This window comes from Heteronotia binoei, chromosome 1, assembly GCF_032191835.1.
Source record: "Heteronotia binoei isolate CCM8104 ecotype False Entrance Well chromosome 1, APGP_CSIRO_Hbin_v1, whole genome shotgun sequence".
Taxonomy (NCBI): domain Eukaryota; kingdom Metazoa; phylum Chordata; class Lepidosauria; order Squamata; family Gekkonidae; genus Heteronotia; species Heteronotia binoei.
The window spans coordinates 215,288,987-215,316,521 of NC_083223.1; the positions used below are offsets into that span (position 1 = coordinate 215,288,987).

The 27,535-nt window shown below is 43.1% G+C and overlaps 1 protein-coding gene across 3 annotated transcripts in view; it reads right to left on the reverse strand.

Moving 5' to 3' along the window:
* THADA (THADA armadillo repeat containing) overlaps positions 1–27,535 on the reverse strand; it is a 313,338-nt gene that overhangs the window by 53,885 nt on the left and 231,918 nt on the right. For all 3 annotated transcript variants that reach the window (XM_060247508.1, XM_060247518.1, XM_060247527.1), the window contains exons 31-36: positions 27,007–27,092; positions 14,843–15,258; positions 14,604–14,725; positions 11,097–11,169; positions 9,943–10,087; positions 9,233–9,364 (exon numbers count right to left, since the gene is read on the reverse strand). In XM_060247508.1, coding sequence (XP_060103491.1) covers positions 9,233–9,364; positions 9,943–10,087; positions 11,097–11,169; positions 14,604–14,725; positions 14,843–15,258; positions 27,007–27,092 — 974 coding nt within the window. The remainder of the gene's footprint in view (positions 1–9,232; positions 9,365–9,942; positions 10,088–11,096; positions 11,170–14,603; positions 14,726–14,842; positions 15,259–27,006; positions 27,093–27,535) is intronic.

Genomic DNA, 27,535 nt, shown 5'->3' on the forward strand with positions numbered 1-27,535 from the left:
CGCCATGCACTTGGTAAACACTCTGGGTGCAGTGGAAAGTCTGAAGGGTAGGGATCGGTATTGGAAGTGTTGATGACGTATTGCAAAACGGAGGTACCTGCGGTGGTGGGGGCGGATCGTTACGTGAAAGTAGGCGTCCTGAAGGTCTAGGGAAGCCATCCAGGAGTCTTGGGGGATAAGAGGGAGTATGGACTGAAGAGAAATCATTCTGAATTTCTTGTAAATTATGTGTTCGTTTAGCTTCCGAAGATCCAGGATAGGGCGCCTGCCCCCGTCCCTCTTTGGGACAAGGAAGTACCTTGAATAGAACCCCCTTCCCCGGTGTAGAGGAGGAACTGGTTCTATTGCATTTTTCTGGAGCAAGTCCAGAATTTCCTGTTGGAGGTGAGGGGAGGGTGGAGTAACTATAAAGTAACGGAGGTGAGGAGGTGAAGCGAACTCTATTGCGTAACCTAGACGCACAATGGTGAGGACCCAGGAATCTGTGGTGATGGAATGCCACGTCGGGTAAAATGGAAGTAGTCTGGTATGGTAAAGAGGACTCAGCGGTAGTGTTGTAGGAGAGTCAAAGAGACTGCTTAGTTGGTTGAGATGGCTTTTTGGATGGTTGCGCACGCGGCCGTTGTTGGAACGGTTGTTTCTGTTGCTGAGGCTTTTTTGTCCAGAGATCTTGCTGTCTGGGAGAGCGTTGACGGCGCTGAAAAGAAGGTTTCCATGGTCTCTGCTTGCCGAAGGTCTGAGAAGTCGACTGTGAGACCCCCAGGCGCTTGGCTCGCTTCCGTCCATCATCCACAGAGGTGAGGACTTCGTCCGTCGAAGCGTGGAACAGTCCGAGACCGTCGAACGGAAGATCTTCTATCTTCTGTTTAATGTCTGGGTGCAGGTTAGTCGAACGCAGCCAGGCATGGCGCCGCAGGGCCACTGAGGTTGCAAACACTCTGGAAGAACAAGAGACGGCATGTCTAAGGGAATTTATCTGCTGTTTAGAGACACGCGACAGCTCCGAAACTAGGCCGGAAACGGTCTTCTGTGAGGAGTCAGGCATCGAAGCAAGGTGAGGAGTTATCTGGTTTGCGAGATTGAACGTGTATGCCGCAAAATAAGCCAGATAGTTGTTTAATTTGGAGTTAGTACAGGCAAAGCCGTAAATTTTCCTTGCTAAAGTGTCCAATTTCCTACCCTCGCGGTCGGGAGGAGCAGGGTGACGAGATTGCTTGGCCTTAATGGCCGAATGAACTATTATAGAGTTAGGAGCCGGATGGGAGGCTAGAAATTTACAATCAGCAGCATGCACCCTGTAGAGGGAGTCGAGGCGTTTGGAAATAGCTGGTATGGAAGCAGGCTTTTCCCAAGATTCACGGAGGGCCTCCAGATGGACAGGAAGCATAGGCAGTGTTGAGCCGTCAGGTAAGTCGGATTGCACGAGGTCATGCACCACGTCGGAGACCCTAGGAGAGTCTGATGGCATAGGGATATTAAGGGCCGAGGCCATTGTAGTTACTAGATTGAGATATGCCTTGGAACTGTCCGATGGTGAAAGCCGAGTGGGCATGTCAGAAGAAGGCGAGGCTGGAGGTCCCTCGGAGTCTGAATGATCTGAAGTATCCACTTCTGAGTGTGAGTCATGTCGTTGAGGCGTCATGGACCTGCGCGGTGAACGGTCCCGAGACGGCCCAGCGCGAGGAGACCCTGATGGAGGTGGTTTAGAAAGCGCCGCGGAAGGTGCTCTGGGAGGAGGCCTTGGGAGATCTCGGATTTGAGGATGAGGAGACTCGAAGTCCTCACGAGGCCGATGGGCGTAGTAATGCTGCCCCCTGGTGGAATCGAGGATCTCTCGGGTCCGAGCATCTCGGGTCCGATACGATTGGTCTCTAGCGTAGGGAGACCTGTGCCGATAACGGTTAAAATCACGATCCCGAGAACGGTACCGAGGGGAATAGACATATCGGATCCGAGGAGTCGAAACGTCACGGACGTCTGGTTCGGGTTCAAAGTCAGAGTATTGCTTGTAATACCTTTGTTCAGAAGGAGATCGAAAGTCTCTTCGGTACGCTGTACGGGTTCTAGGAGACGGGGATCTAGACTGGGAGCGGTCGTAATGGTGATCCCGATAGTCGTCTCGGTACGGAGAAATGGAGCGAATACGTTCGCCATGGACCGGAGAGCGTGAGCGGAACCGTTGAATAGGAACCTGGGTAGAAGAGTCCTTGAGTTGCAAGGAAACTGGAATGTCTCGAAAGAGTTCGGGGCGGACGCTTGACTTTTCCGGTTGTAGAATATCCGACGGAACCTCGCTGTGGATCGAAGGTGACCTGGAGCCAATCGGTATGATCTCAGTCCTTGGGGAATGAGGAGTCAGCTGCGGCATGTCTGAAATAACATCAGACGGCGCCGAGAGTTCCAGAGGCAAAATCGGGATCGAGCGCCCCGTCCCAGCAGAAGTGGATTGCGCAGAAGTCATGGCGACAGCGGCAGTCGAAGCGAGCGGGTCGCGAGGTCCTTTAGGAGCCGACGATTTCGGACTGGAGGCCGTCGGACTGGAGTGGCGAGACTTCGACACCGAGGACGATCCGGAGTGACGCAGTTTTTTTGGCGCCTTGCCTTCGGACACCGAGGGCGATTCCGAATGATGTAGTTTTTTCGGTACCTTGCCCTCAGAGTGCTTAGTTGACTTTTTGTCGGGCTTATGCTTCTTAGGAATATTCAGAAGGGCCGACACAGTCGAATCTCCCGCTCTTTGTGGGGGAGGCGGCGAATCCGAAGCGGGCATCGCCCGGAGGGACTTCTCTATGAGGAAACTGCGAAGGCGGGCCGCTCTGTTTTTCCGCGCCTGTTTACAAAAACTGGCGCAATGAGTGCAGGAGTCGACACGATGGGATTCCCCCAAGCAGAATAGGCACTGAGAGTGGCCGTCAGAAGAGGGGAACTTGGCCCCACACCTCGAACACCTTTTAAACGTTATTTTCCCTTCCATACGCTCCGGACGGGGAGGGGAAGATGGAAGGGAAGGGATGGGGGGGGGTAGAAAAAAGAACAGCGCAGAAGAGGCTTCTTCTTTTTTTTTTTTTTAAAGTTGTAGGACGAAAATCAGAAAGGAGAATAAGAAAGAAAGAGTGATACGATACCAAGGTGAGGCGAAGCAGAAGGAGGAACACAGCAAGGTAGGTGTTGTCCGGGCGGCGGAAGGGAAGAAACTGAGTGGGATGGCCGCTCCCCCCCCCCCGCTCCAGGCATGCGCGGTCGGTGCCTGCTCCCCAGAGTGGGAGGGAAGCGCGCCAAAAAGCGCTATAGGCGAGCTATTGGAGCTCCGAGGTATGGATCTGTTGCCTGCGGCAAGACCCATGTGTGGGACTGCACAGAGACCACGAAGAAGATCCATCCAATCTCCCTTGTTGATGAGCGGAAGGATGCTTTGCAGGGTCAGCATTCTGATCTTCTGATAAGCAATGAATTCGTTCAGGCCCCTGAGATCCATGATCGGACAAAGTCCACCGTCCCGCTTGGGAACCGTGAAGTATCTGGAGTAAAACCCCTGACCCTTGAGATGATCAGGAACAGATTCCATTGCCTGCTTCCTGAGAAGATTCTGAACTTCCTCCAGCAGAACAGCTGTGGGGTCACCAATCTGGGATGAGGAGGGAGCTGAACAAATTCTATCGCATAACCCTCTTGTATGATGGACAAGACCCACTTGTCGGTGGTGATCTGCCACCATGCTTGCAGAAATCTGTGGAGGCGGGTGGGTCCGGAGGAGCGGGGGGGAGAAGGGAGGGTGCCAAAGTCAAAGTTCCTGCTTGGGATTCCTGGTAGTCTTCGACTTTCCCATTTGAGAGGAGAAAGAAGAAAACTTGGCTTTTCCTCCTGCAGCGAAGGAACTCTTGGCCTCATGCTGTCTCGTGCACAGCTTCCACGAATACTCAGGGGATTTGGTGTGGTAGGGCTTCTTAGGTCTTTGCTTGGACCATGGACAAGGCTTGCCAGGGCGAGAGGAAGATGGGAGGTACTCCCAGATTACGTGATGTCTTAATACTTTTGTCCATTTCTTGTAGGACTGCATCCATAGCAGAGCTGAATAGACCCTCACCTTCAAAGGAAAGATCCTCAACCCAGGATGTGGTGTCTAACTGGAGGGAAGTGGAATGAAGCCATGAGTGACGATGCAATGTAATGGCCGAGGTAAGCGTCTTGGCTGCAGTGCCCACCATATGCTTAGAGGCCTGTAGCTGCTGTTTTGCCAGGAGCATCCCCTCCCTCTGGGCCCTTTTTGCCTGGTTACGCTTATCCTCAGGCAAAGCAGCTAACAGCGGTGAGAGTTGCTCCCATAGGGAATACTGATATCTTGCCATGCAGGCACAATAATTAGAAATGACCGGTTGAGGCTGGACCACTGGCAAAGAAAAGGAGTTCGCCATTCTTTAATTAGCTCCCCATAGGATTTCAAATGCTCAGAAGGAGAGAATGGAAGATCCTCAGCTATCCTGGATTCTGGTGAAGACTCTTCCTGCTGATGGCCCGACTGCTCCTCCCCATATTCATTGGAGGTCAATGGAGAGGAAGAAGCGCTCTCCTCAGATGGTAAACCTGGGACGTCTACGGTAATCCTAGTCGAGGAAGTTTGCTCAAAGTCTGGACCACTGGAACGTGCCGGCTTCCTGACCAACTTCGGGGTCAAAGTCGGCATCAATTAACCTCGGCAATCAGGTGGTGAACGTGCTGAGATGCTGGAGTGGTGCGAGGCCTCAGAACGTTGATCCCAGTCTGGGTTCTGAGGAGGGTACCAGGGATAAGGTGAATGGTAGGGGTAGCCCCCAAAGGGATAAGCCCCCGGTCATGGATCCCAGTTGGGTAGAGGATGTGGACATCGAAAGGGATCCAAAGTCTCCACAAACCTCTCAGGTTGGAGCATCAGCAGCATTTTTGGTGTCAAGCGGTCCCTCGGCTGCGAGACTTCAAAGTCTGATGCTGAACTAGGATCACCCTCCTTCAAATCAGCTGACCGCTCTGTAGGGTCAACCTCCCAATCAGAGCCAGAAAGGGAGGTATGCATAACATCCGTTGGACCTGAGGGGCTCTTCGGTCCAATCGGTGAAGCGAGGATTTTTTCCAGAGGCTCCCCCGAAATGATCGCTGGGTCCTTTGGTGGCAGAGAAGGGGTCTGCCGATCTTGGTGCCTCTTCTTATCCTTATGCTTCCTGGGCTCAGCGGAGCGAGAGTCCCGTACCCCTTTGGTTTTCTTGGCCGGGGTTGATGGTTCGGACTGGGATGCCGAGGCCGCACGCTTGTGGGGACAGTCGGTTCCCTGGAGCAGTTGAGTCGGTTGGCTCGATAATGAGGCCGGAACTGATGTCGATGCCGGGGCAGCCATCGAAACACTGGTCAACGCCGATGTCGACATCTGCAGTGCAAGAGCTGATTTCAACAGCGCCGCTGAAAGCCTTGCAGCTCAATTCTTTCTCGTCTGCTTAGAGAATTTTGAGCAGTAATGACAGGATTCCACCTTCCCCAAGGCACAGCAAAGAAAGAGAGTGTCCGTCTGGAGGAGGAATTTTGCTCCTGCACTTCAGGCACCATTTGAAGAACGCCAAACGCTTTTCCATAGAGAAGGAGTGGTGGGAGGAGGGTGTGGGGGGGAAAACCCCAAAGGGTTGTAACTAAAGTCTCTCTTTTTTTTGTATAACAAGGAAAAGAACGAAGGAAAAACGGGAGAAACCTGGAGAAGAAAAAGGTAAGTAACTACCAACCGGAGTGATGACAAAACGTGTCTATCCAACACGGTGGTAAAGGAGGAACTGGTGAGATATTCGCGCCCACCAAATGGGCATGCGCACTGGGGCTGTTGCGCATGCCTACCGAGGTTGGGCAGCGAAAAATCCCGGACTTTTGTATTACGGATCGGGGATCGGCGCTGGCATTTCATCACATGAGTGTGAAGCACAGAGACCACGAAGAAGATCAGAGCTTCACCCTTCTCTCTACTGTTAAGACTTGGTAAGCAGAAGGTCCCAGGTTCAATCCCCGGCATCTCCAACTAAAAAGGGTCCAGGCAAGTAGGCGTGAAAAACCTCAGCTTGAGACCCTGGAGAGCCGCTGCCAGTCTTGAGTAGACAATAGTGACTTTGATGGACCAAGGGTCTGATTCAGTATAAGGCAGCTTCATATGTTCATAAGAAGACTCTGTCTATGGTCGTGTCTGTCTGCACCCCCATATGCACCAACCTCTGTGTGGGAACCAGGGTGTTCTTCTCCACATTTATTACAAACCCATGACGCTGCAACATTGACATGGTCCAGTGAGTGTCTTCCAGACACTGCTGGTATGATCCCGCCTTCACCAGGAATGTTGTCGAGGTAAGGAAACAGAGCCACACCGTGCAATCTCAGGTCTGCCACCAGTGTCACCAGAACCTTCATGAAGACCCGAGGTGAGAATTTTAGACCGAATGGCAGAGCTCGATATTGAAAGTGCTTCCCCCCATAGGAGAAGCGTAGAAATTTCTGTGGGATTCCCGAAGGGGGATATGCAAATAAGCCTCGAATGGATCCAAGGATGCCAGAAAGTCCTGTGGTTGAATGGCTAGCAACACAGACCACAAAGACTCCATCTTGAAGTGTCTTGTCTGTACAAACTTGTTGAGTCATTTCAGATCCAAAAAGGTTCTGAAGTCTCCATGTTTCTTTGGTACTTGTAAGATCACAGAGTAAACCCCCAGACCCTTTTTAGAGGTCGGGACCGATTCCACCACACCAGTGTCCACCAAATGTTGAATGGCAGCCACCACTGCTTTGTGAGAGGTCACATCCCGCTTCCACAGAACCCAACAAAAACAACCAGGAGGAAGGGAAAGGAACTCGATGGCGTAACCCTTGCTCACGGTCTCCTACACCCATAGGTCTTGTATGGACCGATGCCAGTTGTCTGCGAACTGAGCGAGTCACCCCCCGATTCTCCTCGGACTGTTGGCATAGTCATTGTGACCCTCTTTTTTTGGGAGGGTTCTTGGAACCGACTTTCCTGAATAGAAGGGTTTGAAATCCCATCCCTTCTGCTGCCACTTCCCTCTGAAGGAGTGAAAGGACCCCGGTCTAGTGGATTTCTTGGACTCTCAGAAGGAAGATAAAGACTTCTTCTGCTTTACATCCTTACCCTTAGAATGAAGGACCTTCTTTTTGTCCCTATTCTCAATGAGATACCTATCTAGGCCCTCCCCAAACAACAAAGAGCCTTTAAATGAAACCGCCGCCACTCGTGCCTGAGCTGCGGCATCCATGTCCCAATTACAAAGCCAAATGTTGCACCTAGCCGCCACCCCACAGGCCATGGCTCTAGGTGCCTGTTGCATAGTATCTAGGAAACCATCTGCCACGAAGGCAGCAGATTGGGCAGTCTTTTTAAACTCATCCTTAAACTCCTTAGGAGCTCCACTATACGCTGATGCCAAATTATTGGCCCAGGTACACATTGTTCTAGTGAATAAGGAGGTCGTCGTGGAGGCCTTAATGGCCCAGGCTGATGCCTCAAATTCCTTACCCAGGCCTTGCTCTATTCTTCTATCACATGGGTCCTTAGGTAGACCATAGATAGGACTGAATTGGAAATCAGACTAGTTACAGCATCATCTACCACTGGCAGTTTTAATCTCCTGGTGGCCTGAGGGATTAAGGAATAGAGTTTAGAGAACACCAGCTGAATGGATCTGGGTTTGGCCGGGCGTTCCCATTCTGCTTTAACCATGGCAAAAAACGCTGCTGGCAAGGGAACCCCAGTTTGAGGGCTGCTCAACTTAGGTATCATATCTCCTGAACCTGCAGGGAGATCAGGATCCAAGTCTTCCTGTTCTTTAGGGGTGGCCAGAAAGTTAAGGTTCTTAGAACCTCAGGAAGCAATTTTGAATAGTATTCAAGGGGAAAGAGCCTGGACTGAACCGTAGCAGCCAGCTCTTTCTCCTCCTCTGAAAGTTCCCCGTCCTCCTTATCAGAGGACTGTTCAGGCTCCTCTCCAAAACTAGGCAGGGGGGAATCTAATCCCAGGTTTGGCCACTTAGGCTGTCACTTGTAAGAGCCACTGGGGCTGGGGTCCCTGCCCCTCTTTCTCTTCTCCTGTTTCTTCTTCAAGGCAGAAGCTACAGAGGAACCTAATTGCTGTACAAGGTTCCTCTGTTCTTTTAACTTTTCTTGCTTGAGCCAATGAAGAAGATTTGCCTTGGCATCATCCCCAGACAGATCAGGGTTTGGGGGGTCTTGTGTCTTTTGAGAGGCTAAGGAAGCCGACAGAAGAGGTAACTCAAATTCACTGGGAGAGTTGCTCTTGGAGCTGGATGCCATTTCGTTGCCTCAATGTTGCACTAAAACAAAACTGAAAGTAAAGGCAACATTCAGAAAGGTGGGAACGGCTAACAGGAAAGGCAAACTAAGAGAAGGCTTTCAACAAGCCCCCAGCTAACCACTAGGGCACTCTGTCACCCTTCTTCCCTTTCCGTGGTCGTCCTGAAGGCTCCTGCCTACCCCTTCCCTGAAGAGGCTCCCAGAACTCCTGACTGCCAGGGCCCCTTCCCGCTTCAGAGCGGCTTACCGCAATGCAGCTTCAGAGTTGATTCGGCTCCTCGTGCCGACTCCGGCGCTCTGCTCCTGTCGCGATAGTGAGGGAGCGGATCGCAACAGGGCTTTGCCACCTTCTGTCTGAGAGGGTCTACTCATGAGTAGGTTGTGGCGCGCTGCCCTCGTGCTGGCGTTGTTGGGGCAGCCCCTGATGCTCCCGGCTAAGTGCTCGGTTCCAAGCAATCCACTCTGGATCTCTATGCTTTCTTGAAGCAAAGGAAGAAAGCCGTTCTGCTGCTTGCAGGGATGGAACGAACTGGAGAGCTTGTGAGGGATAGGCCACTCCCCCCCCCCCCGTATCGTTTGGAAGAACTGACCCTGTGATGAGGAGGAGGAGCCTATACTCGGAAGTGCAATGAATAGGCCACCGGAGAAGGGTAGGGGGTGATTTCACTCAATTCCTCCTCTGCAGCCCTCCCCCAATGCTATTTTGTCCACAAGCTCACCCAGCCCTCAGCATCAGCTCTGTGGCAGTCAAAGGAGTTGCTGTGGGATAGGGAGCTGGAACAATGTGAATGCTTCCTGCTTGTCATTTGAAGGATCCAACCCATAAACTGTACCACATTGCCATTTACACTGCATCTTCCTTTCTTAAATATTGATAATGGGTAATTAATGAACAAGAACAATTTCATACCTTTTTTTCTGAAGATGCTTTCCTGAGACAGGACGACTCCAATGACTCCAGCAGCAGCATCTCTTACTATCTGCTCTTCACTCTGCAACAGCTGAATAACACACTTCCAGAGCAACAGTGTATCAGAAAGACCTATGTATTTATTTTAAAAGGATATTAGAACTGATTTCTTAAAAGTCTAAAATTACATTTAAAATTTTTTAACCTGAGCTAATTTTAAAATCTAAATAATATTTATCAGAAGACTTTCTGTACACCTCAGATTCCTTGCATACAACCTGCTAACTTTTCTCTTTATTTTCATGTCAAGGGTGGAGTAATTAAAAACACTGAAAAGGGAGACTTACATTAAACATAACTTAATGCTACTTTTATCTCAAACTACAGCATATACAACTCTTCTGCATACAGACTGACTCATTCATTGGAGAGGGCAGACCCACACATATCAGCTGAATCATGAATCTTGTGCATGTAGAGAAGAGCTCTGTGACAGAACTGTAGTTCCTACCTATATAATATATGCATAATACCTTTGGATTAATCTAATAATCAAATGTGTACTTAAAAAAGTATAACCCATCCAAATGTTAAGCACTTTTATTTAAGGTGAAAGTTAACCGTTATATTCTCATCCTAAAATCAATTACCCTAAAGAGTATTTTTGCTTGCTTGTGCTCAATAGTGTTGAATAGTGCCTATTTACTTACCCAAGAGAAGATTCTGATTGGTCAGGAAAAATGGTGCAACATTAACAAGAACATCTGCAGCAGCCAACCTGAGATCTGTCTGTTGTTCATCTTTACAACAATAAGTGACTATTTGAATCCAAAGTTTCACCTCTGATTTTATTTCCTATAGAAAAAGGTAAAGGCAGTAAGAGAGCCCAACAATATGCTGAAATTCTTTGTGTGTGTGTGTGTGAGTGTGTGTAACTTCAGTGATTATTTAAGAAAACAAACAGGACACACAACTTCCATAGGATCCGAATTTTTTTCTAGACAGAGAAGAAAACCAAGACCACTCTTTTGGTTTGTACAAGAAAAGAGTATTAATTTAAAAAGAGCAAAATACACTCAAACACAGATACAAAAAATACAAAATGATGAATTCAAAGAAAGGTTAACACTATCACAGTTTTCATTATTCAAAGATAATTCCTATAATCTCTACAATATTAATGTTTATTTTAATGCATATATTCTACATCACAAAGAAAACAAATGAATGAATATTACCTGAAATCTAATGTTCTAATAACCAATACATATTTGAAGGAATAAAAATAAACATGCTGTAATGCAGAAATCTGCACCAGACTTCTGCAAAAACTGATGCTGGGGTGCTCTTGGAAGGTGTCTATAGAAGCTAGTACCTGCCTGCAGACTGAAACTTTGTCTCAGATTCTGCATATCAGAAGGAAAGGAAGGAAAAGGAAAGATCCCTGTGTAAGCACCAGTCATTTCCAACTCTGGGGTGACGTTGCTTTCACAACATTTTCACGGCAGACTTTTTATGGGATGGTTTGCCATTGCCTTCCCCAGTCATCTACGCTTTCCACCGAGCAAGTTGGGTACTCATTTTACTGACCTCAGAAGGATGGAAGGCTGAGTCAACCTCGAGCCGGCTACCTGAAAACCCAGCTTCCGCCAGGAATCGAACTCGTGAGCAAAGCTTAAGACTGCAGTACTGCAGCTTTAACACGGGGCTCTTGCATATCAGAAGCAACTAACTAAAAGGCGCATCAAAATGAAGAGGATGATTAAAGATAATTTTGCAGAAAGGAATTTTCTCTATCACAGCAAAATCTGAGGCAAGCACAATATAACAAACTGCCTTTAGCAATGCTAAATCAAATTCTTACCTCCTGCCAATTTTGTACAAGATGGACAATAAACTTCGAAGCAAGCTTAAGGGATACCCTTTGAATTTCAATGCTGCAAAAATAAGGTTAACAGTCACAAAGAATTAAAAGCAAAATAAACCAGGATTAAATCTAGTCCAGCCCAATAAATTACAACTGTTCCACACAAATATACAACCATAATAAGAAAATTCTAGTTAATGCATGAGAATAGGACAGTTTTTTACAAATATAAAATTGAATTAAGGTACATTGAGTACTGATGATGATTGAAGAATTTACCAGTTGGCCTCACACCTATGCACCTGCTGACTTTTCAAGATACAAGAGAACCCATTGCCTTTGTCCATCTCCATTTTCTCCCAATCTAACAAAATATAAATTCAGATGACCTTTCTGTTCTCATGAGCTATGGGACCTATTGCACAAGATAGGAGCTATGGCTCAGTGGTACAGAACCTGTACTGCATGTAGAAAGTCCCAGATTCAATACCTTGCATTAATAATAATAATAATAATAATAATAATAATAATAATAATAATAATAATAATAATAATAATAATAATAATAATAATAATAATTTTATTTTTATATCCCGCCCTCCCCCGCCAAAGGCGGGCTCGGGGCGGCTCACAGACACGGAATTCCATGATTCAATAAAACAATGCAAACAGTCTCAATGCAATGCAAACATTAAAAGGATAGAGATAACATGAAAGACCATTCTCTCTGCCTGACAATTATAGAACTGGTACCAGTCAGATGAGAAAGTACTTAGCGAGAAGGACCAATGATCTGGCTTGATATACAGCAGCTTCTACACTTCATGATAAATATTTTTGTTATTAATATTTTTGAATAGTATGCAGTTTCCATAAAACTATTAATCAGAAACAAGAGAAGATTATTGGTCACCTCTCAGTTTTGCAAATTTCCCCAACAATAATTTCACCATCCAAATATTATTTCAGAATACAAAACAAACAATTTTATTTTAATTTTTTTTAGAAGCAAAGTAGAAAGGGAAGAATACACCGACCGGAGCAGTAGGAGTGGACGTCTTTTCACGCGCACGGTCAGAAGAGATCTGGTGGGATTCTAGCGCCAGCCCTGGAGCATACGTGGTGGGGTTCTTGGGCATACACAGTGCTGAGCGCGAAATTCCCTTTGGAGCTTTAGAAACACCATCAGAGTTGGTGCAGGCGCTGTCTATCCCAACAATGTGATGCACGGAGACCACAAAGATCAAAAGGTTTCTTGAGAGACAACCTTGGTCTTAATCTTTTGAACTGAGCCTTTGATGGAAAATCTAGTTTGGGGTTGGAGATTTAGCATGAACCCTGGTCTAACCACTATCTACTCAAAACAAAGGTAAATGTGGTTTCTACATCCAGCAAGAGGCAGGCCAGTTAAAATGTTCCACCTGCAGAAGATCATGGATTCCCTAATGAGGGACTTGCTGAAGCTGTGGTGGAAGCTTGGAACGTGAAGCTCCTAGAAGCTATTGACAAACTTGCCCATTGCTGACCTCTTCCATCCTTGGGGTGACACCTGGCCCTATGGTTTACCATGGAGTTGGGTAAACTAAAAGAGGGCCGAGATTTGACGGTCATCATTTGATGAAGGCAATCTTCCATTGTGAATGTATAATATCATATTGTATATCCTGAACATAATCAAACACTTAAGTAGTCTTATGGGTTGCTATTTCCCCTTAGTTATTAGAGCTGTAATAATTCTGGTACACAAAGGTGAAAATTTCTGTCCTCGGACCATCTTCTGTATGTCCACATCTTGCCTAACAGCATCAACTGGTTTAGTCAACAAAAAAACCCACTGTCACTCCAATATGTTGTAATTTGAGGTAAGACAGAGTGATCCATTCAGTTCAGATCTCAGCTTTGCCTAGAATCCATTTAGATGTCATGTTTCTTAGTCTTTATATGTGTAAATGTGTTACACAATTGGTCAAATGATCATAATAAAGAATGACTGACTGACATTTCTAAGTCTTGTTTCATCACCTGACTTACTTCATCAAGGATTTGTAAAGATATATAAAAATTAGGAAGCAACATATGTATAATTTAGCAGTGCTTGGAACTCAACACGATAAATTCAATGGGGTCAAGTGCAAAGTAATGCACATTGGGGCCAAGAATCCAAGCTACAAATACAAGTTGATGGGGTGTGAACTGGCAGAGACTAAGAGAGAGATCTTGGGGTCATGGTAGATAACTAACTGAAAATGTCAGGACAGTGTGCGATTGCAATAAAGAAAGCCAACACCATGCTGGGAATTATTAGGACGGGAACTGACAACAAATCAGCCAGTATCATAATGCCCCTGTATAAATCGATGGTGCGGTCTCATTTGGAGTACTGTGTGCAGTGCTAGTCGCCATACCTCAAAAAGGATATTATAGCATTGGAGAAAGTCCAGAAAAGGGCAACTAGAATGATTAAAGGGCTGGAACACTTTCCCTATGAAGAAAGGTTGGAACGCTTGGGGCTCTTTAGCTTGGAGAAATGTCACCTGCGGGGTGACATGATAGAGGTTTACAAGATAATGCATGGGATGGAGAAAGCAGAGAAAGAAGTACTTTTCTCCCTTTCTCACAATACAAGAACTCATGGGCATTCAATGAAATTGCTGAGCAGTCAGGTTAAAATGGATAAAAGAAAGTACTTCTTCACCCAAAGGGTGATTAACATGTGGAATTCACTGCCACAGGAGGTGGTGGCGGCTACAAGCATAGCCAGCTTCAAGAGGGGATTGGATAAAAATATGGAGCAGAGGTCCATCAGTGGCTATTAACCACAGTGTGTGTGTGTGTGTGTGTATAAATTTTTTTTGGCCACTATGTGACACAGAGTGTTGGACTGGATGGGCCACTGGCCTGATCCAACATGGCTTCTCTTATGTTCTTAATTGAAACCACAGGGATTTCTTTTATTTCTAAGATTATTTCTTTACAAAGGGTAATCAGCAATCAATGGATATTTACACATTACAAGTAGGTCATGCAAGAATGATGTGTGTATGAGTGGAATCTCATCCTCCCCCAACTGGCTCATCAGGTACCCCACTTATCAACCCCCACTCCTAACTCTGCCTGCCTGCATTGCCATGCCATAGAGCTCACTTAGAGCTGGGGAGGAGTTAGCCCCCTGCCCACCTGCCTGCATAGCCAACCATCTGCAGTTGGCATGGTAAAGGCAGTGGAACGTTCTGCTCCTTCTACACCACCACTGCCAATTGATGATGCAACTCACCACTGCCCATGTAACTCATTCCCCTCTATTTTCTAAAAACTTTCTGGACTTCTCTGCAAACATGGGGATTCCCCTCAAGTTTGCAGAACAATCTCCTTTCTCTCTACATAGCCCTGATCCACAAATTTAATACTCACAGATGGGGCCAACTGAAAATTAAGATATAGTTACATATTACATGTATCAATATGTTAGATATATTGATTTTTTTTACCAGTGACAAAATATACCTGTTAGAAGTATCTGCAGTATTTATAATCCAATGCAAGAAATCCCGTGGATTAATTTTTACAGCATCTTCTGTCTTTAGAAGCACATTTCTTAAATCCATACAATACAGAACCTCCAATACCTAGTAAAAAGAAATCAACCTGTGTTGATGAAAGAAAAATAAACAGTCCTAATTTGGTCTATCTTATTTGAAATTACACTTTCTCATTACAGGGATTTTGTGTGTGTGTGTTTTTACCTTGCAAAAACATTCTGGATTTTTTTCTTTTACAGCTATTCTAAGAAGAGTCTCCTCCAAACCAGGCAGTAGAGCCAAAAGGCCTTTTGCTCCTCCTTCAGTCATATGTTTACAACTCATTTGTCTCAACCATAGCAGGGTAGCTTCCAAGACCACTAAGCGCACTTCATGGAAATCAGAACATAGCAGATGTTCAATTGATAAACAAGGCTCTGTGGCTTTCCCTGTTTCAAGTAAATTGTAGTTTGCAAATCCAGGATCAGCAGTCACTGACAGCATAGATATTATGAGTTTGGTGATGTTTTGGAGATATTGTGAAAGTCCTGGTACTGCAGAAGAATAGGGGATGCCCATTGCCAGCTCAGAATTAGAGACTATTATAGCCATTTTCTCCCAAAATCTTTGAAACTCAAGTCCTGAAACAAAATTTGGAATGGTGGTGAAATGAGAAAGAGAAAAGGTTTCTTTAGTTTATGCAAGCACATACTTATGGCATAATCCAGCAAAACTGAAACACATTTCAATGGAAGATTTAGAAACACTACATGTCCAAATAATCTAACAACCGAAAATAGGTTCGAGCTTTGAGGCATTAAGTCTCAGACTCCATTTTAACAATACCCTGGGCAAGTTCTGCAGAACAATTTGTTCTAGACCTTTCAGTATAATAAGGAGGGATCCATGGGGGCATCTCACTTCCCATCCCCACTAATCTCTTTCCCTTCCCTGAAAGTCCATACTAAATCTTTCAGTATCTTTACTGGCTAAAGTATTAGCATATTCTGGAAGACTTCTCCACCCACCTCCTTAGATCTGCAAGAAACACAAAAAATATGTAGTTCCTTATGTAAAAGGCAGGCAGTTAAATTGGTAGTAGTCACCCAAAAACAGGACAGGAAAAAATGGAATGGCCTTTTTGAAAAATGGGCAGTCAGTTTAATTTTGGTCATAGATCCCTGCTCTTTTTTTGTGGTTTTAACAGTTGTTGAACTGGAAGTGTTTTATTGTAAGTTGCTTTAAACTTCTAGGAAATACAACCTAGAAATCTTTAAAAATGAATATCTGAACCCAAAGGGCAAAAATCATTGGTCCTATCCCACAAAGGTGGGGTTGAGCAATGCATGGAGACAGATGCCTGGTATAGGCTGCCTGCAGTACATGCACAGGAGGCTACTAAGTGGGAAGAGTAGAAATGTCTGCAGATGGCAGCACAGGTGTAGTCAGCTGTCCTGGTTAAGCAGAAGACTGTTTTGTAAGCTGAAGAAAATTCCTAAATTCAGTAACCTAAGTATGCTGGTGGAAAGTTCTGTCAAGTTGCAGCTGATTTATGGAGCCCCATGGTGTTTTCAAGGCAAGGGATGTTCAGAGGTGGTCTAACAATGCCTGACTCTACATAGTACCCTTGAATCTTCTTGATTGTCTCCCATCCAAATAGTAACCAGGGCTGACCCTGCTTAGCTCCTGAGATCAGGCTGGCCTGGAACATTCAAGTCATAGAAAAGTGTGGGTATGTCCATAATATCTATTTATTTATTTAATTAGATTTGTATACCGTCCTCCCCTTATGGGATCAGGGCAGCTAATAACATTTTAAAATCAACAATTCAACTTAAAAACAAGACAATATAATAAAACAGCAATTTACCAACGTACAAAACTATAGACTAGTCATCCAAGATTCGTGTGCAGGAATACTTGGGGAGGGGGGGAGTAATTCTATCATCTAACAGAGTCCAAAGAAAGTTCTGACCCCAGTTCAGAGAGTTTTGACCTGTTGCTGCACCTGCTGCTGCACTTGTGGAGCACTCCTGCCACTGAGAATAGTGGCAGTATATCCCTTTTCCACTGATCATTTGCTTGGCTGGGCAGAAGACTATGCAAACACAAATGTCCTCACACATCTCTGGATTGGTGTTTGTACATGTTTATTTCATCTCAAGCTTCAGCCAAATGTTTTTTTCTTACGTTCTACATTTTGTCCAAAATTTCTTTTCCAGAAAAATAAAAATCTCATCTCAAATGAGTTAGTAGTATTCTACCTTTGACAAAAAATCCTTCCTGACTTCCATTTACATATTTATTTTTCTGCCTAACCTAAAGCAAACTCTTTTCCTTGGCCAACATCAAAACTTTTTATTAAACCAACACACTCATTAATTTCCAAAGTAAATGTCTGGCTCTGCTCTTAAGATGCATTAACGAGGCTCTTCTATTTACAGACAAAACTATGCTGTTAGAAGGTTCAGCCATTTAACATTTCCCCTATATTAGGATGAAGGAAGACAAAACAGGAATAGCAAGGGAGATTCAGGAAAAAAGATATATACATATGGATTATTTAGGCATAACAGAAAGTGTACTACCACAGAGCACACTGGCGCTAATCCAAGTCAAGGTGTTTTTTAAAATGAAGAACACAAAGAACATGGCCAAGTTGTTCAAGTTGGAAGTTGGTTGTTATACATAAATGTTAAAGGATTAATCTAATGTCTGAGCATGAAATCATCTGTGTGTCTGCTGTTGCAAACAGCACACTGAACAAAATGTTATCATTGGTTTAATTCAGCATAGCTGATTTTATCCCTACCTACCAAATTAGTCCCTGCCACTCCAACCCCCTCCCCACCAAGGAATGGCCAGCATAGTATTTAAAAATGCACAACTCTGCAATTTGAATCAATGCTGCCATAGGGGATGAGACCAGTTCTCAGATGCAATTTCTAGTTTCTGATTAAATCCCTCAAGTGCTGACCAATTTAGGCAAGCCTCTTCTTACTAGAGGGAAATGGACACAGCAACTTTATTTATAAACATATATTTATGATATATATGTTTATACACAAAGCTTGTGAACACACTCAGGGCCTAATGGTCATCAGCAAAATCCTCAATGTTGGGTTTAATTTCTATGTGCTGTGTGCCACTTAATGGGCTTGGAGGAGAAGAAGAGGAAGACCGCAGATTTATACCCCACCCTTCACTCTGAACCAGAGTCTCAGAGCGGCTTACAATCTCCTTCCCCCACAACAGACACCCTGTGAGGTAGGTGGGGCTGAGAGAGTTCTCCCAGAAGCTGCCCTTTCAAGGACAACTCTTACAAGAGCTATGGCTAACCCAAGGCCATTCCAGCAGCTACAAGTGAAGGAGTGGGAAATCAAACCTGGTTCTCTCAGGTAAAAGTCCACACACTTAACCACTATACCAAACTGGCTCTAGAATTTTATCCTCAGGACAGGGTATAAAACTCTGCTCTGCTGTCAAAAGCCACTGCAACTGGGAGTAAGGAACTACCTAAAATTTCCCATTTGCCCTGCAAAACCCTTGCAACTCAAGACTTCTACATAACCCCTCCCCCCAAGGACCATATGGCCCCATTAAGAATCACTATATCGGAAGATGCACCATGGTTTGGGACCAGAGAAAAGTGACCACAGTGAAAAAGAATTGATGTACAGGATGTATGAGAATATGACAGGAAGTAACATAATTAAAACCTTAAATATAAGGAGATTAAATGATACTGCCAGCTTCCTAACTTGGTAAAGAAAGAGGTCAACACAGCTTAGAATCAGAGTTGGAAGAGACCTCTAGGGTCATCTAGTCCAAACCCCTGCACAATGCAGAAACCCCACAAATACCTACCCCAAATTCACAGGATCTTCATCGCTGTCAGATGGCCATCTAGCCTCTGTTTAAAAACCTCCAAGAAAGGCGAGCCCACCACCTCCCGAGGAAGCCTGTTCCACTGAGGAATCACTCTAACGGTCAGGAAGTTCTTCCTAATGTTGAGCTGGAAACTCTTTTGATTTAATTTCAACCCACTGGTTCTGGTCCTACCTTCTGGGGCCACAGAAAAGAATTCCACATCATCCTCTATATGACAGTGTGGAATTGTTTTCTGTGGCCCCAGAAGCTTCTTTAAAGATTTTCAAGAAAATTTGTCAGAATGATCTATCCAAAGTAGTTTAATTACAGAAATTCCCTACACATTGAACCAGATTATTTTTGATCACTCTCAGAGTAAAATCAGTTACATGGTGAAATGCCTTCTAAGTCCACTGAAGTCAGTAGGCTTAGACTGGCATAACTCTTGATTAGGCTGGCACTGTAATTTAGGTTAATACTGACAATGTATTCAAAACAATGTAAAAAAACCTATGGATATATAATCCTTCAAGAGAGACTACACATGTTGACAGAGGAGTATTAAGACCAGAGTTTTTCTAGTTGTAATTTATAAGAAAAAAATCTCTTTTTAACTCTTATTTTATGGGGAAAACATTCAGAAAGTAAAACAACATTTATAAAAATAAAACATGAGAAAATAAATCTGAAAAGAAGTATATAAATAGAGAAGAATCCAGGAGATTAAATGATCCAGCTAATTAAATAAAAGACAGTCTAATAAGCTTAATTTCATTAGCGTTCTGTCAGACTTTCCTTCAGTTTAGGAGAGACTACACTGCAAAGTAATCCCAAATAGCTTGCGAGGGCCCTTTCCTTGCCATATCATGGGAATGGCACTTCCTGAAAATATCGCTGGGGGTTTTGGGATCCAGAGCCTAGGATTTTTTCAGTTTAGAAAAGAGACAATGAAGGTGAACATCATATCATTATGCATGGGGTAGAGAGATTGGTTTATAAAATTATGCATGGGGTGGAGAGAGTTGACAAAAAGAACTTTTTCTCCCACTCACAAGAACACACAAGAATACCAGAATTCAAGGGCATCCAATGAAGCTGATGGGCAGAACTTTCAGTATGGACAAAAGAAAATACCACTTTACACAGCAAGTGATTAAAATGTGGAATTTGCTGCCAGAGGATGTGGTGATCACCATAGCAATAAAGAGCTTTAAAGGAGATTAGATAGATTCATGAAGATTCATGAAGCATAAGTCTATCATTAGCTACGAGTCACGATGAGTGAGAGGAACCTTCACATTCCGAGGTATTAAGCCTTTGAACCCCAAGAACTAGGAGGCAACACCAGGGAAAGGCCTTGTCCTCTATGCATGTTGTTGGTAATCCAGAGGAACTGGTTGGCCACTGTGTGAGGCAGGATGCTGGACTAGATGGAGCACTGGTCTGATCCAGTAGGGCTCTTATGCACATAAACAGGATCCCATTTTTCAAGAGAAAATCCACTGTTCTTGCACAAGAATGTGAGCCATCTTTGTTATCAAGAACTGAGTATTATCCTTAAGTTAGATCCAAATTACTTGCAAGAGACTGACATTAAACTCAGATACTGGTGCCTAACTATTTTTAGTACATGGTAAATGATGATGATAATGATGATATTGGATTTATATCCCGCCCTCCACTCCGAAGAGTCTCAGAGCGGCTCACAATCTCCTTTACCTTCCTCCCCCACAACAGACACCCTGTGAGGTGGGTGGGGCTGGAGAGGGCTCTCCCAGCAGCTGCCCTTTCAAGGACAACCTCTGCCAGAGCTATGGCTGACCCAAGGCCATTCCAGCAGGTGCAAGTGGAGGAGTGGGGAATCAAACCCGGTTCTCCCAGATAAGAGTCTGCACACTTAACCACTACACCAAACTGGCTCTCCTAAATGAAACATTTTCTGCAAAAAATGCTTTGATCTACACACTCAGTATGTTTTATCTATAATCTCTTCTCCTTTAACAAAACACAGACATCTTTAAATTAAAAAAAACTTGCCATAGAGTATGTAACCATGACTCTAAAATAAGTGAAACTTACTTCATTTGCACAGGAAGAGCAAATTCAGAAAAACGATGCTTAGGCCTGGTTCATACATACAGGAGAATGAGATACTCCAGAAATGTCAGTGAATGGACTGTGCTGATTGAGATTGTATGTGGGTCTCATTGTAGAATGCTCTTTCCTATGTCAGAAACTCCCAGAAAATTGAAAATGAACACAGCAAGCCGTGAGATGCACTAGCTTTCTATTTAAAAAAAAAATGCAAAGGAATGTTCAGAACTGGAATGCACTTCTTGCATGGTTCAATTCATTCTACCATCTCAGGATTTGGCAATCTCATTCTCCTACATGCGCAATCCAAGCCTTTATTTCATGCAGTCATGGGAAACTTGACAGGCATGCATGTCAAATCAAGTCCAAAGTATGGTGAAGTACTAGTGAGCACTACCGTGTATATACATTTTATACTCCTGATGTATGGTTATGGTTTGGCTCTAGCCTGCTGAGCAAGAGAGCAAGAAGCAGTGTAATGCTGCAAAGGCAGGCAAGAATTCAGGTTTGGCTCTATGCCACAACCAGGGCTTTAAAAAAAAAAACAAAAACAGGAACATGAAGGAATGCAGTTCCGGCTGACTTGGTGTCAGGGGTGTGGCCTAATATGCAAATGAGTTCCTGCTGGGCATTTTGTAGTGATGTCTGGGGGTGTGGCCTAATAAGCAAATGAGTTCCTGCTGAAACAATGGTGGTGTCGGATTTAGTCACTTTCCTCTCCAAAGAAATGGGGGGAGGCAGGATTTCAAAGAAGCTGCTTGCTCCTATCTATATTTCTGTAATACTTTAACTTACTACTATAATATTGCTACGATATTGCTATTAAATTGCCATGCAAAAATGATAATAGCTATAAAAAGGACATTTATACTTCAGTTATCCTTTTGTTTTAGAAGCAAAGAGTGGGTGGATGTTTTGGACAGAATATACTCCATATCCACTTTGAAAGCTGTTCTTTGGAGCCAAAAAGCTAGAGTGGCTTAAAAATGAGATCAGAGACATAAAACAATAAGGAAGAAGCTGCTGGATGCTTAGTTTCTTTTATAGAAGATCCAAGCCTAAGAAACTCCACAGAGACAGAAGATGGCAAGAGAGATTATGGCTCAGATTCTCCTTCTGTGGAGCAGGCTCTCTTGAAAAAAGTATATGACCCTTCCTGCTGGCTCCAGAGCCAGCATTTCTTTTCTCCTTGCACCTAAACTATTAGCCTAGGAAAACTACAGAGTCAGTAAATATAAGTAAAGCTTCTTGCTAGCTCTGCTTGTCCTTCTCCTGTATCTTCCTGAGCAGACTGGTTATAAAAGGGAGTCTGAGGTGCCAGGTCTAATGGCAGTGCTACATTAACCCATAGATCTTATGCAGCAGATTACTGTAAGCATTGAGGTTTATCTGGCAGAAGTGGCTGTCAGTGGTGTGAAAAGAAGAGGTTCAGAAATAAGAATTTGTACACATAAGAAAGAGGAGGAAGGGTCAACCTGCAAGTAGGGGATACCAATTTTTGATGTCCCACTTCAAAAAATATCTCCTACAAATAAAAAACTAGGACATTAGAAAGATTTCACTTTGTCTGCTTGCTGAATGTTCCTGCTGAAATAGGAACAAACAAAATAATGCAAACAAAATAATTTGTAATGCAAACAAAATAATTGTTTTTCTGTCTTTTCTACCACTATGTAATCTTCTGATTCTTATGCATAAAAGCCCTGGTCTACCACATGGAGTAGACTGAAGCAAGAAACCTAAGAGGACATTGTAGAGTATATCCATTTTGGACTGCAGGTGATGCCATTTTTTTAAATGCTCCCCAAGAAGCAGAAATCCTGGCTTATTCTGAGGAAATATTCATCTTGGGCATCCAATAGGGTGATGCTGATTTTTTATTTTACATACACTGGAAAAAAATGTTACCTTCCACCTGTGTTTTGATCATCCATTCCATTTCAGGACACTACCACCACATCTCCATTTTCTTCTGCTCAGTTAGACCAAACCAAAGCAGCCAGAGCTGAAAAATTCACCCAACAGAGCAGTGCAGTAACTTAAAAAAGCATGAATAAAAATGAGGTGATAAAGCTGACCCACACACCCTCCAAATATAATGGGTCTCTATACAAGTATAGCCACCTTCAAGAGGGGTTTAGATAAAAATATGGAGCACAGGTCCATCAGTGGCTATTAGCCACAGTGTGTGTGTATATATAACATTTTTTGCCACTGTGTGACACAGAGTGTTGGACTGGATGGGCCATTGGCCTGATCCAACATGGCTTCTCTTATGTTCTTATAAAGATACTAGCAATGAAAGAAATACTAAAATTAAAGTTTGAGATGGATTTTTAAAAAGTGACTAAATAGTCTACCAAGCAATATCCCTCAAATACAGAGTGAATTATTTGTATATGGTGATGGCAGCAATATTTGCAGCAAAATGGACAGCAGAAAGATGCCCAGATTTGAAGGAATGCAATGATAAAATACAAGAATATGCAATAAAGACAAAATTAACATCTTACACAACAAACCAGTTTCAGAATTTCAAGATGGATGGAAAGCATTTTTTGATTATATAGCTGGAAATCAAGAATAAGCTTAAGAAAGAGATGGAGAAAAGGAAAGAGCAGGCAACATGTTTATGTAACAATAAACTATTAGATATGAAGATCATTGGGAAAGATAGAATAAAGATTTTTAAATAGAGGCTAAAACAAGAGTATATGCAAGTAAATTCTAAATAAGTATATGATATGATATATTATATGGATTATTGTAGTTTATGTTAAAGATATGACTTTCATATCTTTACGAGAGCCAGTTTGGTGTAGTGGTTAAGTGTGTGGACTCTTATCTGGGAGAACCGGGTTTGATTCCCCACTCCTTCACTTGAAGCTGCTGGGATAATCTTAAGTCAGCCATAGCTCTCACAGGAGTTGTCCTTGAAAGGGTAGTTTCTGTGAGAGCTCTCTCAGCCCCACCCACCTCACAGGGTGACTGTTGTGGGGGAGGAAGATAAAGGAAATTGTGAGTGGAGGGCGGAATATAAATCCAATGCTGTCATATTGTAGATAATTGTAGCCGATAATTAGAGATGAATATCTATGTATCTACGTTTTATCTACATCTTATGTGTGATATAGAGAATGTCACAGATTTCAGTTTATGTTTTGTGGTTTGTTTTGCTTTTGTGATATAAATAGAACTTACATTGAAATTTTGTGATGTAAATTAATATAGATATACACACTCACATAGCCTGAAAATGTCTCCCCCATGTCTTCAAAATTTCTCAAAATTTTGTATCTTTAGTTAGATGCAATCGGATGCAGTGGGGGGTCTTGGTGAAAATAGGTTAATAAAAATCCTTAATTTTGCTGTCAGACATAAATTTTAACTTTAAAATTTAACTTAAACTTCAAAAATAATTCTTAGCCCTCTCTTCTCACAAATACAAATTTAGGAGAACAGCCTATTTCATTCATTTTTATTCATTTTCCATTTTTCTCCTCAATGTGGATCTGAGGTAATGGGGATCTGATCTAACATTATTCTCCCCTGCTACTTTTTATTTCTACAAACACCTGCCCCTGTGAGGTTAGGCTTACAAATATAAGCTTATGAAATTCAACCCATGTTTAAATTCTGGGGAGGTTTTTGTAATTATACACATGAACACAGACCACTGGTCTATCAAGGCCAGTTTTATCTACTCAGACTGACAGCAGTTCTCCAGGGTCACAGACAGAGATCTTTCACATCACCCACTACTTAAAACTCCTTATAAATGGAGATGCTAGAGGCTGAGAACTGGACCTTCTTCATGCAAAGCAGATGATCTACCACTGAGCCAGACACCCTTCTCACTTTGTACAGCTTTCTAAGGCAGGGATAAATAATTATTAGTAGCCCATTTGCAACCATTTTATAAGTTCATTTTATTGCATTCTAGTTTGCAGCAATGAAATTCACTTTGTGACCTGGAATTCATATGCTAAACTTCCCAGAGCTTCACACACATACAAAAACTAAGAAATTACAATTATTATTATTCCATAGATTTATATCCCGCCCTTTCTGAATCAAAGTCTCAGAGTGGCTTATAATCTCTTTTACCTTCTTCCCCCACAACAGACACCCTGTGAGGTGGATGGGGCTGGGAGAGCTCTCACAGAAGCTGCCCTTTCAAGGACAACCTCTATGAGAGCTGTGGCTAACCCAAGCCATTCCAGCAGCTACAAGTGGAGGAGTGGGGAATCAAACCCGGTTCTCCCAGATAAGAGTCCACACACTTAACCACTACACCAAACTTATTTGTTCTCTTTGCTACAAACACACAATATTTATTTGAAAGAAATAAGTTTTCAACCTACATAGTAATTGGTCAATTCCTAAAAAGATTTCCAAAATAGTGTATATTATGGATGGCATAAAAAATTAATAAGTCAATAAAACTGGACACAAGCCTAATCAATTACTTTAATCATTCTACGTGATAATAGTTAGATGTAATACTAGCATTGTCTCATTCTGACATCCTAAACACGCTTCATGTGGGGGAGCGGAATTCCATCTCCCCTTTCTGAAGGTCTAAAGGCCTTGACCAGTTCAGGGGGAACAGATCGCAGAGACTTGTTGTAAAAGGAGTTCTATTTCCTCCAGTCATCTCCACAATAGACAGAATAGGGAGGAATACGTATGGATAAGTGATTAACTGAGGATCACAAAGAAAGAACTGGATTAAAACAGGGCCAAATTTAATTTTAGCCAGTTGCCTTTAACACAAGATAGAAACATAGCATTCTAAGACCTCATCCTGCAAAAACAATCTCAGATATTACTATTATGACAACAATGATGATTGATGATGATGATATAAAGGAACAGTCGTATCAGTATACATCAGTATATTACAGTCACATCAGTATATTACTACTATTATTTACTGAGGTCCATGGCATACAGAACTCTGACTTGGATGGATAGCTTGATCTCATCAGATCTCAGAAACTAAATAGGCTCAGCCCTGGTATGTACTTGGATGGGAGACCACCAAGGAAGTCCAGAGCTGCTATGCAGGGGGAGGGAATGGCAAGCCACCTCTGTTCACCTTCCTGCTTGAAAACCCTATGGGGTTGCTATTGGTTGGCTGTGACTTGATGACACTTTCCACCACTATGGCATACAGAACATTCACATGGACAGTGGCCCTGTCTAAAAGGCTGAGTCTATTTATTTATTTATTCGATTTATATCCCGCCCTCCCCACCAAGGCGGGCTCAGGGCGGCTTACAACATAAAATCCAGAACAATAAGATTAATAAATATTAAAATACATTCAATAAATTACAATAGTTAAAACAAGAAAAACAGTCTAAACAATTCGGTGCTATTCTCACAGCCTTCCTTCACACTTGTTAAATACCAGTCAGTTATATGCCAACCAGAAGAGGACTGTCTTGCAGGCCTTGCAAAACTGCCCAAGGTCTACACTAGAGATACACTGAAGAGCAAGTAAAGAAAACAGAGTTCATTTTAGCGATTTACCTAACATTAAAATTATTAGGAGAGGTATTTATTTATTTATTTACTTTCGATTTACATCCCGCCCATTCCAAACGGACTCAGGGCAACTAACAATCATAATAAAATCAACATCTCAATTTCAGGCATAAAACAATAAGACATAAACAATTTACAGTTTAAAACAATGCATTGGTGCTATAAAGAATATACAATTTTATGTTGGTGGTCCTTCTAGTGGAATTACCCAACAGCATAAAAGCGGCAGTCTTCTCCCCTAGTTGTTATAGGCCTGTTAAAAAAGTTTGGTTTTACAAGCCCTGGGGAATTGGGAGAGATCCCACAGGGCTCTTATGGCCTCAGAGAAAGCATTCCACAGCATTGGTGCTGCCACTGAGTAGGCCCTGGCCCGTGTGGCGCCCTTGTGGAGCCCAGTCTGGCCTCTCTTGGTCCAGGGATGGACAATAGATTTTGAGCAGTGTTCTCTGGGGAACATATGGGAAAAGGCAGTCCCTTAGACAGGTCCTTGGCCATATAGGATTCAATAAGACAAACAAGATTTATTAATGAGGCTGGCTACTTTATGCACACCTTTACTGGGCCAAGAAGTAGAAACTGCACAGACTGTGTTCTTCTGTTATGTTTACTAATACTGTTGAGTAAAGGGTGTTACACAGAAAAAACAAATATGATGATGGTGTTTTTTTCTGTCTTTCCTTTTCTTAGAATTGAAGAGTGCCTTTGCTTTTACTCCATAAAGCCTAATGAGGCTCAGGTTGTTGTTGTTTTTTTCAGCTTAAGAGAGATTCACTTGAAAAATGTTTGAGAGCTCCTGATCAATTAAATTTATTTATCCTGCTAGAGAAAGTTCCCTCACCTACTGGGAAAATAATACATTAACTCAAACTTACCCTTTATTCTAGATTTTCCAATGTAATTGTTCAGCAGAACAAGAACATCAAGATAAGTTGCTCTAGTGACCAGACAAGGATTTTGCCTAGAAACAAAGTCATAGGAAGAAGTAAAATTGTTTAACTTTTAAAAACAGTCCTTTAGCCCAGTCCTCTAACATACTTACCAATTTCATACTTAGGAAACTGACTGGGAAAGTAAGAAATACAAGCACCCTTTATCTAGAGCACAAGTTTTTTTGTAAGATCTATGAAGTGGGGGTATATTCTTTTGTCAAAAGCTACATATAAACATAGTGCTCATGCATAATTTTCTCAACTCGAACTACTAAAAGTATAATTGGAATAATTCTGAGTCCAGAATCCATCTAGCATTCCGATCCTATATCAAGATGGGTAGCCATTTTACTGTGTCTGTAGCAGTAGAAAAGAGTAAGCATCCAGTTGCACCTTAAAGACTAACAAAATTTGTAGTAGGGTATGAGCTTTCATGAGTCACTGCTGGCATATTCAGACACAGCCAGAACAC